The sequence below is a fragment of the Grus americana genome, chromosome 2 (assembly GCF_028858705.1).
Source record: "Grus americana isolate bGruAme1 chromosome 2, bGruAme1.mat, whole genome shotgun sequence".
Classification (NCBI taxonomy): domain Eukaryota; kingdom Metazoa; phylum Chordata; class Aves; order Gruiformes; family Gruidae; genus Grus; species Grus americana.
In genome coordinates this window covers 16,142,255-16,164,938 of record NC_072853.1, presented here as the reverse complement: position 1 = coordinate 16,164,938, position 22,684 = coordinate 16,142,255, and the positions used below count along the sequence as shown (strand labels likewise).

Genomic DNA, 22,684 nt, shown 5'->3' with positions numbered 1-22,684 from the left:
ATTATTTCAAGTGGCCCATTTAATAGATTTCCAGGTGGCAACAAAAGAAGGTTTGTTGCCAGTTCTTTCATTTCTGGCTCTGCTTATGTATCTAGTGTCTTTTGATAAGAAGGTCTAATTTAAAAAAAAAAAGTTAAAAAATACTTATTTTAAGAGTCAGGCTTTTTGCCACAGTTGGCAAAACCACAGAAACCAATGTGGCTTGTATTATTCACTATCTACATAAAGCTTAGCTAATTACAAAGGAGATACCAAATGACTCATGTTTGCCATAGTTTTCCGTGTTTGTCCTGGAAAGTCCAAAAAATTTAAAAGTTGCTATTAAGAGATTTAACCTGCAAGTTTCAATTACAAACACAGTCAATATTTTTAACTACTTTTGAAAGTCTTTACCTTTAAAAGGAGTATAAAGCTCTGACAGCAAGCAGACAAAAAAAAGATGATTTGACATTTATTCTTCATTTTAACATTGTGCTTTATGCATCCAAATACATCAATTAATTTTTCACCTGTGAAATCATTATAAGAAAAGTATCTTGGAAGATTCAGTCAAACATCACAGAACAGAGCACTGTGAATAACAGGAACCCATTTTCAAATGTCATTTTAAAAAGTAAAACCGAGAGCTCAAATTTCTACACTTGAGGACGAAAGGACTTTTTGTTTTTAATTCTACGCCATTACATCAAAGTAGAACTTTACAAGGAACTCTGTCATCCCTCACCCTGCCATTCATTATTTCAAGTAGTGTCTTGCTTTCTCTCCCTCCAAGCACTTTTTAATTTCTGACCCACTATTTCAATTCCTTTTCAAACAAAAGACTGCATAAAATTTTTGCATGAAAATCAGGTTTAGAAGTCTAACATTTTTAAAATGCTATGGCATTTAGCCTTCCAAACCCCCATTTGCCTTTTAGTTATAACTGAAATTTCAGTTTCCAAATTAGCCAGGTAGAGATGCCAATATTCCACTGAAAGCCATTAAGACCTGGACACCTAAACTCCTGTGCCGTTTCTAAAGTGTTCGAGCAAGTATGTGTTTGTACAATGTTTAGGACACCCAGAGCCAGCTGACGCCTCCAGGCATGAGCACTGTAAAGCATAAATCACGTTGCGCTTCCTAGTTTGAGAGCTACGCAGCTTTCAGGATGGGAGCACTAACCTTGTTCCAATTTAGTGTTCCATCTAAACACTTCTCACTCCATCTCCTCAGCATTCCTCTTATCTTCAGCACCTGGTGCCTATTGGAAACCATCACTATACGCCTCCAATTCTAATTCCTGTAAGTTGATCCATCCCAAACCAATCCTCAAATGTCTTTTCATCTAGTCTTCCATCAGTAACACACCACTCAATGATTTTTGACACTGTACTATTCTAACCAGTACATGACCAAAAGACAAATATATATACACACATGCACACTTCCAAGGAGACATTTCATTGCCTTTTTTTTTTTGTGTGTGTGCGTTTTGAAATTATTCTTCCTATTCCTGAGAAGAATTGCCATGTTTGGTCTAGTTCCTGAATACTTGGTGCTGCAACCTTGTGTTTCTTGTATACGATGAGAGCTACATAACTAGAGAGCAACACATCAAATCTAGAAAATCATCCTCAGTAGAATTAAAACAATAAAAAAAAAATCTGCCCTTGTAGCTTTAGTTACTCCTTGAAGGACTCAGGAATATGTTTTTCAACTAGAAGGACCACTTGGCTCAGGGGAACGAAAACCTTCAGAATTTCCTGAGTAACAAAGACCTCCATTTTTAAGAGTGCTTGTTGTTCCACTGCGTGAGAAAGGCTTCCGAGCCTCAGTGTGTACCAGGAGTGGCACCCAGTGTCCAAACTGCATCCTTACAACAGCGTCTTCAATTCCCTTCTCAAATGGTCTTCCCTCATTCCTTTCTCCAGGCTGCAGCCACAGAAAAGCAGCAGCTCTATGCTTGAACCGTACACTTTATAAAGTATGCTTTAAGTAAAGCAGTTTACATAAAGTTTTTGCCAAACTGTTTTAATCAACAGTGCACAGATGAATCAAATTTTCAACTATTTAATGTGGAGAACAACTATGGAGTTTGATAAAATTCTTGAATTAAGCCATACAGCTACAGTTTTAAACTCCGAATGAAACAGACATTTGCGTAGACTTTCAACTGTACTCACCAACTGACTTAACAGCCACAAGCTGATTTATTCCCGATCAATGGTATTGCTTTAATAGCCCAAACCAATTTTCCTAAACATGCTTTCTTAGAGCAGAACTAAAAAAAAAAAAAACAACTTTTTTCCTAATTCTTTAAAACAAAACTATTTTCATGTTTTGCAGCTACATGGGATTTTAAAGATCATCTATTGTGCTTGGCTAAGAGAACTGAGTAAATATGAGAGTAACAAAACTAGCAAATTAAGTCCTTTTGTTTCCTCCCAAAATTGATCAGAGAGATAGGACTTCAGTTTAAACAAGATTCAACACCTGGAATAAGCAATAAAGCAAGCTTCCCCCAAACTGCTGCAAAAGCTACATTTTTCTACTCTTTTTTTCTTTCACTATCACGAACAGTATTAAGATAAAACACTTAATGATTAGAACAATTATCCAAAAGCATTAAACAGCTATTCCTCTATCAGTAGGTAAGAACACAGTATGGAGCAATATAAACTGGAAAAAAAAAAAAGAGAGAGAGAGAACATGCTAGAAGGATAGGGGGAAAAGAAAAAAAAAAATCTATTTCCATCTACATGTGGAAATCAAATTGGAAATACTCCTTTCAGTAATTCTGCCAGACTTCAGCTGGTCACTTTTCCTGTTTCACCAATATCAAAATATAAACCCCACCACAACCCCTCTGCCCTCGAACAACGAAGCCTGGTGTTGCCCATCTTACTCTGCATCGCCTGTGCCAGTTTCAGGAACTTTACACATACCTCTTCAGGAGTCGAACGCCTTACGGCTAAGTGAAATTCTGAGTTCACGAGAACAGAAAAGATTAGATCTCAGTTATGCTGCAAATATCTCTGAACCAGCTTTTCTTTCTAAACCAAAGGCACAAAACTGGCACTATATAACAGTTTATCGAGAACTCTAAAATCCTGACGTTCAGTGTCTGTAGTGCCTCCCTAACTTATTCCTCTCATTTCTCTGCCGTATAAATGCACACTATATAAACTCCAAGATACATTGTGTGGATTAGGGGTTTTTATATATATGTACAAATACATATTTTTAAATATATATATATTCACACACATATTGAATAGCACGTTCAAATCTTGATGAATTATTTCTCCGTTAAGATTTCTTTTGTTTCAACAAGACTTCCACTTGCAAAAACATGCACAAATTGCACAGCAAATATATCTCTGTTAGGTGCCTAATATGGCCAGGGAAACCATTTTGATTATTCTGTGCCCGCTTATGCATTGTCCTACAAAACAATAAGATAGAACAGTAAGAAACTAGCAATTAAGAGAGTCTGAATGCACATCGGGAATCACTAAAATCCACGCTAGCCAAGTCAGGAACAATATGACTGATGAATAGGCCATATTATATTAGAATTGTTAGCAAGTGTTAAAAAGTTATCCTTAGCAGATGTCCCTTATGACCTAAATATATCACACAAAGAACATGCCTGTCTTGTTTTCTAAAAAAGTTTTAAGAAATCTTTCCATTTCTATTATTGACTAAAACTCTGCAATGCTGCATGTCAGCTATAAATATGTGCATTGAGGATTTATCACACTAAACCTACAAAAACGTACGAGTATTTTACTGAAGAGTAAACAATCCATTTTAATGTGTATTTTTCTACTGCATGAATTTACGCTGAACTGAAGCATGTAATCCAATAAAAGAAATCAAACTGTGTATTCAGCAAACAGTGAAACAAAAGACAAGCTGCATACTACAGCAACTTCTCGACCAACACACCACAAACCAAAATACAGTAAATGTCTTGAAGTTAGATGGGTGGGAACAACCCTATCTGCAATAAATACATTTTGTAGATACAGTCAATACAGAATTATATAAATTATATAAATTTAAGCTACTGTAAACTATTACATGTGCAGCTATGCACACCCAGCTTATTTTCAGTAGAACTTCTTTAAAGTTTTTATTGCCTTAAATTTTGCTGTTATTAAGATTCTATACACTGGCTCACCGCACTACAGCAAAATGCAAGATTTGCTCAGTTTGAGCTTTTTCAGTTTCTCCATATATTTTGACTGCACTACTGGATTTAACAACATACATTAATTATAAATACATAATGCTAAAATATAGATCTAAGCTTAAACTCTACTACAGAATTTTCTCTTTTCTATCAAAGAATAGAAAATCTTTTAAGTTAGTAATCTTTCTGAATCAATTTCTTATCCCTTTAACTCCACTCCTGCAGTGGGTTTCCTGTTAGCAAAATGGATTTCAAGTCTGTTTCTGAAGTATTCAATATTCAGTACTGAACCTTGGGCCAGTAACACATCTCTGTCTTTCCATCAATAAAATGAATATAAATGCTATAAATAAAAAAAGGTGTGACTCAGGTTTAGTGTGTTCTGTACCTCGAGTAGGTATAATTTTCTTCTAGAAGAGAAAAATGCTACATAATTTTTCCAGATTATGCAGTTGAGAAATCCATTATGGATTGAGAAATCCGTTATGGGGTGAGAAAAGAGAACCAAAAAGATTTTCTTAATTTACTGCCACTTCTTATTTCAATCAGTTTCTATTATTTTTCACCCAGATGCATTGATTTGAATTGTTGTTCAATAGAACTACAGTAATTTCCTTCATTCTAGCTCTCAGAATAAAATAGTAGCACGTGGGATTTGTTCATTTTGCCATACTTTTCTTCAGTTCCCTCAAGTTTATTGCAGCATTCTTCAGGGAAGGAAATGGCTAAATACTTGCATTAGCAAAAGAGGAAAGGAGGGGGAATGGAAAGAGGTAATAAGAAAGTGTTAAAAGAGCAGTCTCTTCCTCTTGGTTCAGTCACACTGGTAGAAGTGTTACCAAAAGAACAAATGAGCGTAGAGTCAAAATATCTGGCCAAAGCTACAGGGGAACACAAGGACCACAAGCAATCAGTCTCTTAAGAAAGGACATGCCACAGACCAAAGCAACACACATGAAGAGCACAGAGCAATCACTCCAGGCAGCCCAATGGGAATGTCCACAACCTGTAGCACGTTGTCTTAAGACTGAAAACTCATAATCAAAAATGAACAAGTAGAAAGTTTGTACCAGAATTGACAACACCATCTTTACACGGTCTGGGCTTCCTTCTGGATGAAGCTCTACTTCCTCCAAATGCAGAGAGAGCCTAAAGCTTCTACTCTTCTAACCTATAAGCACCCAAGAAGGCACCTACCTCAGTTGGGCAAGATGAATTCAGGATCTACCAGGACATCTATTACATGTTCTAGCAATTGCTTGGGGGGGGGGGGGGGGGGGGGGGGGAGGAGGAATCTCTTTCCTTAAAAACTCTCTTTCCTTAAGTTACAAATGGTTATACCCAGGCTTTTCTCCTGAACTGTACTACAGCAAAATTCAAATGCTCAGTAAACAATAGAGCACATTTGGGGGGGGGAGGGGGGGGGAAAGGGGGGGAAAGCGCGCAGCGGAAACAAACCAAAAAAACCCAGCAAGTTTCACCTTTGCCATATGTTCACAGCAATATCATTTCAGAAACTAATCTGTGTAGCGCAGCTAAAAGAATTAATTGGGAGTCTCTGCTTTTAATAGGAACTAGCATATTAAGTATTGTTTACTGTAATATTTCCACAAGTTAATGCTAAAATATAAACACAAGGTCATTTGCATCTGAGTGATTTAAAGTGTGCAGGAATATAAAAAAATTTCCTATTTCAGAGTTCCTGTATATTCCCAAAACTGAACAAATAATATATTAAATGGATCTTTAAAAATCAAATAACCTTTGGATTCTAACTCACCAAAAATTGTTTTAAAAACTTTTGAGTACCCAGTGTAAATAACCTGTACATTTTCTCTCCCCTAATAAACAGTAAGCATAAGGCTTAATGTTTTAAAATCACTATCACAAACTATAAGGCATAAAATTCACAGATTGATGCCTGAAATCAAAGAACAGATATTAAATATCTAAATATTCTTTTATTATTTAATTGGTTATCCTCTTCTGTGCACTTTAATGTCTTTAGTCAGAGTTGAGCTGATTATATTAGCAAGAAAAATCAAATTCAGAATAGCTTGGTTGTAATATTTTACTTAAATTGCAGAAAATAAAAAAAAGAAATTAGGCTTTCATATTGCTGATTACATAAAAATTAATGAGTTTCTGCAAGTGTTACAAAACTCTATGAGATATCCATACAGCAAACTAAATGATCGCATATCATGATTATAAATAAAGAATACATTTAAAATAGAACACAAACTATGAAGTAAAAATCTCTTGGCTTCAAATTCAAAGCTTACATATAGTGAAATAGTTGAATGCAAAACTGAGCTGGATACAGTCTTCCAGCTCATTCTAACACTGCTAAAAAAGATAGTTACATACAGCAAACTACCTACCACTTAAAACAGATGCTCTCTCACTTCATTTTTAGGATTACTAAATGATTATTCTCAAGCACAATTTTCAGTAAAGTTCAGCATGAAGGGTTATTAGATATGTTAATATCCCTTTTAATCATGGATTATTGAAAAAAAAATCAAACTATGACTGAATTTTTCAGAATCTAGGCAGCCACAAGGATTTGCCACAAGGTTTTTATGTTTAAAATTACTCAAGGAAAAATGCCATGAAATACGTTTTCTTAAAAAAAAAAAGATAAAGGATAGTACAGCATTTCTGTGTTTAAAAACAAATTACACTAACTTCTTTTGCAGTGAAATCATAATGGAACTGGATTTAAATGAAACTTTAATATGCCTGGTGCTTTAAAGAGCAAAATAATTTCTCTTTTTTGATTCAAAATTAGATGTTGAACAAAAGTATTTGCCTACCACTTTAAAGCATTGCCTCTGCAGCAAAAATCAACTTGAAAATCCAGAAATGCAATAAGCACAGCATTTCAGGCATTTCATGCAATACTATCAGAAAAGGAATAGTTTATATGCAGTTTTTACATCTATACAGCCCAGCAGTATAAACCTACTTAAATAAGCTATCTAAGAAGATCCATTACAAGTGCTATCTCCTCTTTCTTAGTTACATGGGGTAGGATTGGGAAGTGAAGAGAACCTGCAAACAAGAAAGCTCCTGTTCTGCTTTTAGGATACATATACACACACACAAGTCACTGAATCACATTCTCCCAATCTATATAGTTCCTTGGAACGCGCAGCACATTTAGGCTGATTTAAGAAAAGAAAAACCATTGAGTCAGTAGAGCTGTATTTAATTCAATGCACTTTGTAACATATTTTCGAAATACATTTGTATCTACGATTATATGAACCTTATCAGATGAAAATAATTTTTTATCCCTCTTGTGCCTGCAAGCCCCAGGTTTCCTGGCTGGGAAAGCAGCCCAGGCTGGAGGCTCGTGTGCTGGGTACGAGTGCCCTCTAACGGGGCTCCACCGAGGCTGCCTGCCCTCACGCTGCTTTCCAGCCGAAGCCCCATTTAAAAGAGCTTTAAAATAGACATGAGGATACATACACGTACACTTCACATTCCTCTGTTGTAGTTAAGATCATTGAAAGCATTTTTTCTTAGAACTTTATATTACAAAAACATGCTTTGGAGTATGTTGCTGTATCCGATATAGAGAAGTCCACGTATCTGCACGTACAGGGCATGTTAGCCTTTTATCTGAATTTCTTCTTCTTTGCCCAATAAAGACAAAAACCTCCAGCAGAGATAAGCCTGCACAGTATGAAAACTTATGCCAAGCATTTAATATGCTGCACGCCTGCTACTCCACTGAACCTTTACGATTATGCAAACAGTGTCAATATTAGTTTCCTTTTAGGAAACAAATCAAGAACCCACGCTACTGACAGGTAAACTACAAAATAACTCAGGTGTGATTAGCAGCTTTATTAAAGAACCTTGATTATGCGATACATCTTATTACATGACAATTAAGCACACCTAATAACCAACTTCTCTGTCAATCAGTATATTCCAATATCGGTTCTGGCAACCCACAAAAAATCAGCCCAAAATATGGAAGACTAGATGAGACTGTTTTGTGTGTTCAACAACTGACCATCCACCTTCTGTCAGAATCATCTGAATTCCTTACATAAATTAATCCTTACCAAGTCTATGGACTATTTCATTAACTCTTTACACCCAAATGGTAAAGAAAAAAAATCCATCTTACATTTCAGTCTCCTTTTTACATAGAGCACAAAGTGAAACTTCATAAGTACACACACAAAACTGGTGGGCTTTTACCAGCACTTAGTAATTGAAAAGTCAACATTTACATAGTATAGCTTTCTTCCTAAATTACTACAGGAACTTATGAAAAACATGGTTGAGGAATTCAGATAAATGGACTACAACTGGAGCCAGAACCAAGGCTGTGATTTAGAAGCTTTTGGATTATCTGTTCCTGTCCTTAGTGAAATAAAACTTAAATTTCATATAACTGGACTTCTGCATTTCATAAACATTCTATTTTCTAACAATAAAAACCAATTTTTGCCGTTATACCTAAAGAGAATAAATCTAAACAAACAAAAAAATTTGTCAGCTAAAATTGCATCTGCCTATTCAGAGCAGTTACAGGATGCTCAAGTCCTGCAACAATACAAGAGAAATAAAAGATATGCCTGCAATGATAAATCTTTGAGTTATAATACTAGCAGATTTCAAATGGGAATAACTGGAAGTTGTTTTCACAAGAAAAACTGACAAAATTTAGCCTTGACAGAAGCCTTTAGATTAAGGAGATGAATTAACACAGCTAGGGGGCTGTGATTTAATGACATCAGGACTTTTACAGCAATACTAGCAAAAGAAACACCTTCACATAGTCCATTTGGTCCCTACAGGTATATACTGCCTGAGAGATTCTGGTTTGACCATATAGGGGTTTCAAGCACCTTAGGGGTTCATACTGCCTTTCCGGTTGTACTCACAAGGCTGTTTGTGGAGCTACACTCTCAACTTAATAAAAGAAAAAAAAATAACTCTAGGAGACAGTAACCTTTTCCATTAAGATGCTTTTTAAAAAGCCAAAACAGTCCACCAAGCACCACCACACCTACGCACCGAGACACAGGATGCTGGAAAGCATAAGAACTCCTCTGACTTTGGCCTTGAAGCCCCTATGTAACATCAAACTGGTGCAGCAGACCCCAGGTTTCACTTCAAGAAATGCAACCTCAAGAACAAGTCCTCCAATAAAACAGGAAGGGCTTTAGCACAGCCAACATTCACTTCATTCTCACTACAGTAGGCAACAGTTCAAAAGCACATTCAGTTTGTTGCTTTATCTTAAATTAACTTTTCTAAGCATGTTCATTTTAGCTACCTGAAGCCTCCGCTTCTGCAAGGATCGCATATCGCAGGTCACTGTACTGGCAACACTGGAGGTAAGACTCAGCAGTACGATTAAAACTCTGAAAAATACTATATAGGAGCTATGACATGTTTCTCCATATGCAACTGCATTCATTTGAGGCTAAATAGAAGCCACAAACAAAGAAAATGGTGAATGTTTTCATGGAAATATTGCACTATGTTATTTCTAGTTGTTACTGACTGATGATATCACTAAATAACAACCTACAGCACAGAAAAATACAGGTATTAGACTCTTTAACCATATAATACTTCTAATCTGAAAACTGAAAAACAAAATTAACCCTCTCAGGTAAGAAAGTAAAAATTCTGTTGAGGAAGAGGTGGGGGGGGGGGGGGGGGGAAGACAGCATCAACTTTTCATCTGAAGCATTTCACAGGGAATCTAAGGAAAACGCTGCATAATTATAATAGAACAAAAAGTTACAACCTTCGAGAACTTATTTTGATGTATAATTATATAACTGTCTCAAAGATTCTATTGGCATAATTACCACAGCACTTAATTTATCTCAGCTTTGTAATAAGGTACTAAAATGTATCAGGTTGAAATAAAATCTGTTTCAAAATATCTTATCAATGTAATGTCTCATAAGACCTATAATGAATTACAAGATGTATACTACATTTTTAACCATTCCTTCCCATGAAAGGAATATAAATTTCCTTTAAACAGGGAGAAGAGTTACTCAATGAATAGAGCTAAAGATAAAAAAAAAACAAAAGTGCAAAGGATTAACTTAACATGTCGACTAGAGACACAATTTATAGTCAAGAATAATATATTTATTTTTTAGGAAGAAAATGCACATCATGCATTGCATCTTTTTTTGTAAACCTTAACTGAAAGAAAGCAAAACTGTGCTCTGACAAAAGCTTGGAAGTGCCCTAAAGTGAAATTAAATTCTCAGAACACTACCCTCATAAAGACAAGCTGGGGTACTGCATCATTTCACAGAAGTGCCTAAGCCAAAACTCCTTACAGAAGAAATTTATTTTTCCCTAAACAAGAGTTGAATCCATCGGGTAGAAGATTCGGGGGATTGGGAGGGGAGGAATAAGGGTTGTACACATAAACATAACTGAACGTGTCCTCTTAAAAATAAAGATCTGTGTTTTGAGAAATAAATTCAATACCTCTGAGGATTTAAGTGCACTAGTAACAAGGAAACAGTTATCTGAAAAGCAAACGCCTGCCCAAAAGTCCAGAGTGCAGCCCCAAAATATCAAACATTCATGTTGAAGCATCTTTTGCTGAAGACTCAACAACACACCCCCATCCTGCAATTCTCCTCGATTAGCTCACACATCATCAACTAAACTTCACCTACAGATTTCCAACACAGAGCTGGGCTGAACCCTCCCGCCCGCTCCAAAAATCTCGTGCTGCAGCAGGCCAACCTAGGTGTTTAAGACTTCCCTGACAGGAAAATCTTACCAAAAAATTACACTTTGTAAAAAGAATCATAGGAAGACGACACTACAGGAGAAACTTTCCAAGATGAAAAACACCTGTGGATTCATAAGTGGTAGACTATCCTCCCAGATTTATAGTAAGAATTGCTTGAAGCTAAAAAAACCTCTCATGTTTTCTGTAGTTTCTAGAAACAGTCTAATTCAAACTGCATTAAAAAATGTTCTTGCGCTAAAAGAACAAGTTTGGGTATGATTTTTTTATTTAAAAAAAATAATTTTTGAAGGAATTCTGTTGCAGTGAATAGTCAAAACTTAGTATTAGCTCAGGCATTAGCAGCAAGAGACAAAATGGCACCATAAGAAAAACATACCTAAGCATATCTGAAGAAATGGTTGTTGCTAACAAGTTAGAAATACAACTTTATCAAACTGATTCTTAAATGTCATGCATACCTATTTCAAGTTCAAATTAAGGATATTTTCTTAGCACCCACAAAAATGTGTTTTATATTACATTTGCTCAGTTTAAAAAAAGGAAAATGTTAGCTTCAATGTCTCTTGCCAACTACCCAACAGTTTGTTTGCTCAAATATCACCCTCCTGTACATAAGCTCAATTCTCTTAACAACGATCACCTCAAGACCACAAGGCAAATGAGTATTTTTCAGGTGACCTGTTCCTAGAGGTCCTGCAAAATGATATAGAAGAAATTATTTTTTTAAATGTGTTCATTCAGTTCTCAGCATAGTAGATTAGGAGTTTGCCAACAGATAACCGCACCGTGGTTGCTCCCCATTTCTTCCCCTGAGGAGAAGGGCAGCTGGGGTAGTGTGGCCCTTCAGCCAGTGCAACGGTCCCTGCATCAACACAAAATCAAGTATGACCAAAGTCTGCTACCAAATACTTTCTGCAGGCCCAGAAACTTGGAATCTCAATAGGATCGTTCCTATTCTAGAATCTTAGACAAGGGGGAGAATAAAATAAAAAATAAAAAAATAAACTCTAAGCAAGAAGAAAAGACAATACAACATTATTCTGACCACAGAGAACAACGTTAAGTGTCATTCTGGGTGATGAAGGCACTGAGGCGCCAAGACCCTTATTCTTTCTTTCCTTATCTCTGGGCCTGAATTCATGCAAATATAAAAAGCCAGTTGCGATAATGATGCAACATACAAGTCTTAGGCGGAGGGAGGTGCCTTGTTCGGTTTGGTTTTTAGCATTCTGGATTTTAAGGTTCTGGCATATTACAAGAGATTTCTCTGCTGAAGTATTTCTATCTAGAAGTAAAAAGAATCTTTTGAAAATGTGGCAGGATGCTTGCATAGGGAAACATAGCTCCAGGGAAAACAACCAACAAGCATTTATAAAAACATTGTTGGTTTTCCACATTGGCAAGACAGAAGAAAACTCCATAGAGTCTAAAAAGGTACCTAACACTCAGCTGGCAACCTCAAGAGCCGTTTTGTTTGGGTTTTCATCTTCCCTAGCCTCTACCACATAGGTCAAAGGACTGAACAAGCATTAAGTAAAGGGAATGCAGAATAAACACGAGTGCTGTGTGTTTCCTATGGTTCAGGCTATTTAACTGTACTTCACCAAGAAGAATAGAGAGAATCTCTCTGTGACCCATATGGTAGAGGCTAGGGAAGATTAAAACCAATATAAAATGGCTCCTGAGTTTGGCTTATAGGGTTCAACTACCTGAAAGGAGGTTGCAGCCAGGTATAGCCAAGTAACAAGTGATAGGAGAAGAAACAGCCTCAAGTTGCACCGGGGAGGTTTAGATTGGATATTAGGAAAAATTTCTTCACCAAAAGGGTTGTCAAGCATTGGAACAGGCTGCCCAGGAAAGCAGTTGAGTCACCATCCCTGGAAGTACTTAAAAGACATGTAGACGTAGTGCTTAGGGACATGGTTTAGTGGTGGACTTGGCAGTGCTACGTTAATGGTTGGACTTGATGATCTTAAAGGTCTTTTCCAACCAAAATGATTCTATGATTCAGCACAGGCAAGCTCCCCTGACCTGGCTGCAAATTCCCTATCGCTGCCAGAGGCATGCATCAGCGTCACTGCCACAGGTTCACTTCCCACTCTGGCTAGAGTTTGCTGCTCTTTCTGTGCCTGCAGCATGGGAACAAAAGGTTGACAAGCTAAGACATCGAGGTGAGGGAAGCTCCACAAGCATTGCCTGTTACACCACACTTAATGCCAGGATTATTGCTTGCTAAAAGGGGAAAAAGAAAGACTGGTAACATGAGTCACTTTCTTGGAATAATGTTTAATCCCAAGCAGAAACAGTTGAACCTTGCATACAGGATCACAGGCTTACAGCTTCAGCATGGTAGTATTCATATGGTGAGATGAATCCATCTCAGAAACTAAGACATTTATTTCACTCCTTGCTTGCCTATCAGCTACATGGGAACAATTCAGCCTTTTTCTACATGAAAAACTGAAGTGTAGGCTCCAATTAAAAATTTAGATTACTTCAATCCTTTGAAGAGCTCCAGAAGAGAAGGAATCTTTAAAACATCTTTTAGGCTTTAATAAAATATAGTTCTGACTCAAGCACCATATTAATGTAGGACAATTAAGATTCCCTTGTGTTTTGCATTTTGTTTTTTTTTTTTTTTTAATATATAGTAAATTGTATAATACCACAGCCAAAAAGCCTTATCAAGTTGCAAAGAATTCTTAAAATGATCTCTGTTTTAAAGGTGGAGTCTAAGATTCTTTTATAATAAGATAAAATTTTAAATTTAATAATAACTAACCTCATTATAAGCAAGAAAAAGCAGTTTATACTTTAAGTAATCTTGTTCATACTGAATTATCAAAATTAGATAGAATCAAGCTTCCAACTGCAACTAGTTTGACTATATTGCCTCTTTAGTTACTCTCGAAGTTAAACTGTCTCTCTTTAAGCCCTAACAAAGAAGCATTTCTACTGGTATCATTAAATACACACTTATATATATTACCAAGATCAGAGTTCTAAGACTTTCAAGTTTACTTTACAGATTTTATATCATTCTGTGTCAAGCCAATTACACTGACTTACAGTGGCAATAACAAAACATTAATAGGACCAGCAAGGAAACACCAAGACAAACAGAAACCACTGATGCTACTTAGCTCACTTGGAGAAGCAAAAATATCACCCAGATTTCAAGTTAACCAGTGCCTTTTAAACTTACAAAGCTCTGCTCTCCAGGCTTTCAGTGAGTACTAAACACATACAGATAAATCTACAGAGAGGCAATCTATATGCCTGACTACATACGTATGTACATGTATATATATATACACATAATACACACACAGCCATTTTCATAAAAAGCTTCATAGTCTGTATGAATTACAGACTGGAAACTTATGTAACATCCCGTGTGGACAGTCTTACTCTAAATAAGCGTGTCTATATAATACAGTATTTATCCCTATAACTTTCTTTATATAGACCAGATTTCAATTTGATACACAGGATGGCACTGCAAGTAACCCACTGATACCTCAAGTCAAATAAAAATACTCTCTGATCACTGTGGGGAAAAAAAAAACAAAAATCTTTTTTGCACATATGGATTTATTTTTTTTACATCAAGTTATGCAAAACTGTAACCATTACCTTCATCGAAGTCTGCATCATCTTCTGTATGCTGAGGGAAAGGGAAACAATTTGTGATTTCAAGTCTGTCGTCCACCACAAGACCCAGCAGCACTCCCTGGACCACTTCATTCCCCTGTCCTTCCTCTTGGTAATGTTTAATGATCTTTAACACAACCTAGAATACAAAGACAAGAAAACTGTATTATGCAATGAGGTTTTTTTGTTCTCAAAAATACATATTCGGAAACTTTAAATTGTTGAAGTGCTGCGTAAATAGAGCTGCAAACCAAGTGGACTACTGGCTTAAACGCCAGCAATTTTAATACAGGTTGAAGAACTGGAGGCCATCCTAATATTACAGGAGAATAAAAAAGACCATTAAATGAACGGCCAAAATACAGTTCTAAAGCAATTTTCTGAAACACTCTTCTAAAATGAAATATTGATCTTTTTTACTTTACCTTGTTGCTGTAACTGTTAAAAGCTATCTTGTAGGGGCAATAAGCTCCCTCCTGAGGGAAACATTGCACAAGAAACTATCAAAACACCTTGAAAGTAACTATGTAGAAACTGGTAGGAAATTTTTAAAGGCACAAAATGCATCAAATTTCAGTTGCATTAACTTTCAAAATTGCATCTCATTGCAGTTTTACTTCAAATAATGTAATTTATATTTTGTAAACTATGTGTCATAGGATATTTAAGAATAATGAAAGATAAAACATAAAGGAGCACAAATTACTCATCATATTTTTAATCATATAATTCTCACTTCCTTCGCCAAATCTGAACTCCACAATGAATAATTCTCATGAGATGATCCTGTAAATTGGAACAGTATGAACAAAAACACTCAAAAATAGTCAATCATGTGCCAGAAACACTTTACACTTAAGTAATATTTTATGCTTAAGAACCGGAAGACGACAAGACAGTAACCACAATCAGAGACTTGAAAGAACTTATACTTTGTCCAGCACAAGTGAGTTTTATTTCACTAAATCCTAATCCATCCAAGCTAAATGCACCAGAAACTTGTCTGTTGACTATGTTGTCATTAAAGCAACAGTACTTTAAGGTCTGATGGCAAACAGACTACTGTAATGGATTTCAGTTTAACCACCCCTGTTCAATCAACAGATTTTATACAAATACTCATATTTAGTGAATATTCTACAGGGGAAAAAAACCCAAAAAGTTAAGCTCATGTTTACACATGATGAACATATATTTCATAGAATCACAGAATGGGTTGGGTTGCGAGGGACCTCAAAGATCATCTAGTTCCAACCCCCCTGCCATGGGCAGGGACACCCTCCACTAGACCAGGTTGCTCAAAGCCCCATCCAACCTGGCCTTGAACACTTCCAGGAATGGGGCATCCACAGCTTCTCTGGGCAGTCTGTGCCAGTGTCTCACCACCCTCACAGGGAAGAATTTCTTCCTAATACCTAATCCAAATCTACCCTCCTTCAGCTTAAGGTCATTCATTCCCCTCCTTGTCGTATCACTACATGCCCTTGTAAACAGTCCCTCTCCAGCTTTTGTATTTGTCCCTAATTTTGTCCTTGGCTGTGTAGCAGAACTTTATGTCACAATTTTAAAAACGCCATTAATGAATTAAAGTGCCACAATATATTTGTTAAATGGAAGAAAAAAGGTGACTAGAAAATAAATTCTTTACAAACATATTGCCTTCTTGGGGTAAAACGGGAAAACAAGCTTCATATACAGCCTGCTCACGAGGTGAAGAAGAATGGAAAATACCTTTTTCCAGCTAAGTTGGATGTAAGTATCAAATAGGACTAACACCCACTGATTCTTTGTTTATTCACAATACCACTCGCTTCTGCTTTATCTTACATCCAGATATACTTGCACCAAAGCCTCTCAATCACAGGTAGATAACACTGTTTCACCCCAATACACATTCACATCTGTCCCTCAAGACCTTTGAAGCCATACTTTTTTATCCAATTTGTTAAAAGAGGTCTACAGAGCAGAGAGACAAAGAGATACTTTGGCTATATAAATCTCATTTCATGGGAAAACAGTAAGGATATTAAGATCAGTGGGCAGTGAAGTAGAATCTAACAATGCAAAAGCAGTACAGCAAACACCAACTGAGATCAGCTAGATGTAGAAGATGAATTCCTTCTACCACAAAGCCAGCATATAAATAATGTTCTACTTGCATTTAGTGTGAAGTTAAGATTTATTATATATTTGCCATAAGCTGCCTTCTACAGTCACGGAATCCATAACTAACTGGACAGATTAGAGCACAGCATGCTCTCTGCCCACTGCATAACTACTCTCAACATCTTTACAGTCTTGTAAGCTTCACCTTTTCCAGTATTTTTCTCCTTGTTTGCTCTTGAGTCTTCTACGCACAGTGACTGTCCCTGTTACTGTGAATCCTGTCTGGCTGGTGATTCTGTTACAGGAGCATTTGTGACAATTGGCACAATGCCAATTTTATCACAGCATTTCTGATTATAATTGCTCACAGAAAGCAGACGTAAATGGAAAGAGTGTGGGCTTGTCATAGAGTAGCAATGGGTTTTTTTCAGGAAGATAAAACTAGGAGTTCGAAACTCTTAAATGCTAACCAAATACCCCCATACACAATGAAGTAATAACATCCACAAGTCTGCAGTTTTCAATCACCAGCCTGAAGACCACAGCAGATATTATCCAGGGAGATACAGACCCCAATTTAGGCCTACCTGCAAGCTTGTTTTCTAGTGGAGTCTGGGAAAGGTAGCAGAGAAGGTCATGAACTCACTACTCTAAATTTCACACCCGTTAGCAAGCTGCAGAAGTTCAGGTTTATGACTGCACTGGAAAATACATTAGCTACTGAAATCATTTATAAAAAGATAAATGAACAAGTCTGAGAAATGCATTCAATGACACATGATTCTTGTTTTCATTTTCTTCTTTGTTCTGGGGAGTTTTATTTAGCACATAGGACACAAGTCTTTAGTATAGCATGCTCTTAAACTTGGATTGAAAAACCTGCTATCAAAATACCACCATATGACCAAGAGGGAAACATGCACTGGAACTTGTGTTTCACTATTAAAAAACAGACCTTCATGTGTAGAGTAGGATTATTTCTCTAGTGATAACAAGACCAGTTTCAAACGTTAAAAATGTCATTTCCATTTTTTTGCTAGTCTAGATACAGCAGGAAGAGCTGATCACTATACAAATGACAATACCATGACATTTCCCGATTTGACTGCACAAGCAATACTTCATATTGAGTAAACCACACACACCCAAAAAAAAAAAAAAAAAAAAGAACACTAACTTGTATCTAGCCATTTCCCAAAAAAAGATGTTATGTTTATGAAGCATCAGAACAGAATCAGAATAATTTTATTGGTCTGAAAATAAATGCAAGGATTGTTAATATAAATAATACAAGTAACACAATACACTGAGAAATACAAATCAGTATTTCCAAAGGACATAGAAAAAAAAATAACCCAGAGAAATGTAAATGAACAGCAGTATAAGCCATCTTTCATCCAATGCCGATTCACTTTCCAAACGCTACTTACAATTCCCATCCACCTATTAATAAGAAATAATGCATCTTTGTACAAACTATAATTGTTTTTAAATACCCTTAGACCCTTCACTGCTATACCATTGCTACATGAAATTCACAGTAACCAAGTCCCATTTCAACTGTTACTGTTAGTAATGCAGCTCACCAACCAGGAAAGGCTACAGACTTGAGTAGAAATGTATCAAGTAATTTGACTTACTGTTAAAAAGAAGAAAAAAAAATTCAGATTTCTAAGTTCTGATACCTTTGAATACACAAGTCAATAACTGTATGCAGTATGATTTAATAAATACAATTAATACGTAAGAAATATTTAGCTACCCAAAGACTCTTTAGAAAAGGATAGACAAATAGCTACTAAATAAAACTCAAGAGTCCCCCAGCCTTGTAAATTTAGTGTTCAAAATACCAAAGCAATTTAATCACTTGGAGTAGCCACTTGTGAGATTTCAATGGCCATTAAACCTCAACTAACAACAACAACAAAAAAAAAGCTTGCAGTTCAGCAGTGCTTCTAATCTTCAAATCTTCAAAGCACTGCTCAAACATCAAGAATGAAGTCATACTACAAAAAAGAACCATTCTGAAACTATTAAAAACTTCAGAGATACGTATTTTAGCTGTAGGAGTATAACACCAAATTTTAACTTCGGCGACATCCCGACATCACAATTATTAATTTCCGAAGTTTGTGTCTCATTACAGAAATACCTGTAACACCAACCCTCAGCTGAAGCATCGAAAGCCTTTAGGGGGTCCTGGGAAGATTCCGCTGTAAGGACATGAATATGCCAAGATGCACATTTCTATACTTCTCTAAAGAGAGACAATAGCAAATCAAAGCACTGAAGATTCATTTATGAATGTGTTCCGGAGAGCTGAAAGTCATCACGCTGAAACCAGATTTCCAATATTTCCAGCACCTGCGCTGTCTTACAGATGCAATACCAAACAAGAGAGAGCTTCTGTTAGCCCACTGGATACATGATGTAACAAGCTAATTTACAGTCTTAAATCAAGTATTTAAATCTTTTTGAATGATTAACATTTTTCCCACCCAAGAAAGCTTTGTCGGCACAACCATGAGCACCAATTGCCAGCATCTGGGGAGAGAGCGTAAAGAACACTGTGTAATGTAGCTGTTTTCAAACCAACCATAAACCACATGGGCATCAAATGTGGAAGGCACCACGACGTCACATCCTCTCAATATTTAACACTAGTGAAACTGTGATCAATATTTAGCTTGGCAAAAGAGTCTTCAAAGCTATTACCACTAACTGTGTCTGATATGCTTTGAATACATCCGTAGCACATATGGAGCCTTCTCCATATGAATTCGTAAAACCATCAACTTTTAAACGTTAACATTTAAGCATTACAGCATGGGCAATTTTACTGAAATTCCTAGCATGGACAAAGTTCAAAACTGTTAATGTAGTTTTGCAAATGGATATATCTCAACTATCTTTACTAACAATGACTCATGCAATTGCATTGGAATTGTGCTAAACTCAAGGATGCCTAGAATCAAGACATCTACCTGATATACATAAAATGCATATATGGCACCTTTGGAAAAAGAATTAATCTGTTTAATAATATCCAAATGAAGACATACCAAATTTTACACAACAAATTTTATACTAATTTAGTGGCCCTGCCTGCTTCCCCAGCTCACGCTACACCAAAAGCAAATCCACAAGCTGTGCATTGTGCTGAAACTTAACCAGTTAGCTACACAAAAATGAAATTTAATTAAACAGTTCTGAAATCCTTAGGTAAGCACGGAAAGGCTTTGTTTAAAAATGAAGGGGGGGGGGGGGGCAAGGGAGAAAACTAGAGCAATGTGACAATGTTAACATTTTGCAATAGTTCCATATGAGGGGTGGGGGGTGGGAGGGGTGGTTTTTTTGTTTTGTTTCATTTGGGTTGGGTTTTTTTTTTAATACACACTACAGTTAAATGCTTATCCTACACTTACAAAAGACAAGTTCTGGAAGCAGACCAAGCAAAAACTTGCCTTGAGCTGATTTGTCTCCTGGCTATTGCACCACCTGATAAGTCGGTAACAAAGTCTTATCAAGTCAACTTTCCTGCCAGGAGAAAAAGAACTCTGAAGTAAGTTAAAGATACCACTGCAACAGCTCAGAGTAAGAAAACATATGTCTAATACACATAACGCTCTCTTCTAGATGATTAAGGAGACAGATGTTTACAGACACACATAAAAAATTCCAACTTAATCAGCACAGTCCACAGAAACATGTTCTAGAAAGCACGGTCTGACAGATACCACGGCAAAAGCACAAAACCACCAGGTTGACACCCTAGTCTTTTATGTGTTGGATATGAAGTTTCATGACTCAAGACTGCCAACACCGAAAGTCATGTGGTGAACTGAAGATTAGCGGTGAAACTGAATTTTCAATGTTATAATAATCTTGAGATATGACAATCTCTACTGAAAAAAAATCAAACCATGTATTCACTTAAATCCATATTCTAGATCATCTGCACAGATTTCTGAATTTTTTTTTAGATTCTCTTATTCAACAGTGCTGATTTTTTGACCATTCCTGACACGATCAGTGTCTAAATATTTATTCTTTTCTTCCTCATACTTAACTTCGGAATAAAAGCTCTTAGAACTGTTAGACCAATTTTATCTCTGAAGTAAAAAAAAAAAAAAAAAAAAATAGTTTTCCATTAAGACCTTCAACAACTTAAAGCAATTGTTTTGACAGATATCTTCAATCCTAACTATGATTGGTGGCCAAAAAAAAATGGTATTTTAATTCCCCGACAAGTAATCAGAAAGATACTTAATCTGAACATACTGTACAAAATCTAAGGTCAAAAGGACAAGAGACTGAGTAGACCTGAAAACCAAGGTAACTTTAAAAAAATGTTGTTTCTGAACAGTAAGTTCAAAAATAACTAGTCTTAGCCCTCACTGTTCCATCTAGCAAGTCACCCTTTGAACACAAGGCCTCAAACGTCCCACAATGTTTTACCTTTGTTATCCTGACTGGCTAGAGAGCCCTAACACCAACATTTATAAAGCCTTTGAAAATACAATTCTTGGAATAGTAAGCTTACATTTTATGTCACTCAACAGCTAATAAACACCAGATGTTAAAATCTTATTTCTGAACTTGACAGAAATTTGGGGCTTAAAAACAATAACCATATAGAGGGCATAACAGAATGATGCATGCCATTTCATATCACCTAAATCAGGTGCAAATATCAAAATCTCTTTCTGACGTGAAAGTGGAAGTTTTCTGGAGCTGAGCCTGAATTCAACTATTATGTACTATACACACTGATCTGAGGTGGTTCAGTGGTCCTCAGGCAGGGGATACTGCATATATTTTTCGTACAGAAATTATAAATCATAGGATTCTGTTGGGTTTGTCTCATGTAGGTCCTCAGTACCAAATAATTTTGGGAATCCAGGCTAAAGTGAATGGAAAATATTCCATCTTGAACTGCAGGGCCTTTTTTTGGGGGGAGGGGGGGAGGAACAACATTACATGCTCCTGTACTATTTGAGTACTTTTTTGTATTAGCAAGCATATGAAAAGCATCCAAAGCTTTTTGTTCCCTGGGCAACTTATTACATCAGTTGGTACCACATAACCTGCTTAATTTGTAAACCTCAAGATTTCAGATGATTTAAGTACAAAAGGGAACATCAGTAACCTTCAAAAAACGGAATGCTCAACAATATGTATGTTAGGCTGAAGAAAACTACCCAAATCATTAAGAGATTATTGATTCAACATCAGTATTTTCAGTCATCTCCCCTTGGTTTAGTAACCCTATCACCCTTATAGGAATCTCAAACGTTTTCTGTATTACCTCCTGCCTCATGAAGTGCTCATAGCCATCTAACTTAACAGTTTCCTGAGGTGTTTTTTCCCCCACAACAGCACACAGAAAGAGATGATATCCATGCATAACATTAAGCCAGATAGAATATACCTTGCCACCTGACCTCAGTAAGCAGCTGACTCAAAGCACAACTCAAGTTCAGTGACAGGCCAAGAAGTATTTTATCACTCCTGACCATTAACTAGTTATGTGCACTCTTTGGGGCACGGCTGGAAAAGCTGTATCTTCTTTACCCTGAGGCTCAGTTTATAAAATGTAAACATTCAGCTCCTTTTTCACTTTCTGTAACCCTGTTACACAGATTACGCATATCTCAGCAACATGTTCACTGCAAACTGAATGCAAAGTTTAAACCACGACATGTAATGCCCCAAAATAAAATACTTCCTAAGTATCCATTCTTTCAGTTGTTTTGCTTTTTCTCTTTTTAAGAAGAGCTACTTCCAAACTGCTGCGATTCAAGAGCTCTAGAATTTCCCTTCAAGCAAGAGGGAAACCCAGTCTAACAAGAGGGTCTTCCTCCACAGCGATACAGCCTGCCTGCACCTTCCAAGAGTCCCGGTCTTCCAGCAAAGGTGGTCATTCACACAGTCCAAGCCTAGGCTCACTACGGACACTGCGAAGTGATTGACGATACATT

At 36.5% G+C, this 22,684-nt stretch overlaps 1 protein-coding gene across 1 annotated transcript in view; it reads right to left on the bottom strand.

Annotated features, from left to right (window-relative positions):
* EIF3H (eukaryotic translation initiation factor 3 subunit H) overlaps positions 1-22,684 on the bottom strand; it is a 90,210-nt gene that overhangs the window by 53,552 nt on the left and 13,974 nt on the right. Inside the window, exon 2 of the mRNA XM_054816714.1 lies at positions 14,580-14,736. Within this exon, the coding sequence (XP_054672689.1) occupies positions 14,580-14,736 (157 nt within the window). The remainder of the gene's footprint in view (positions 1-14,579; positions 14,737-22,684) is intronic.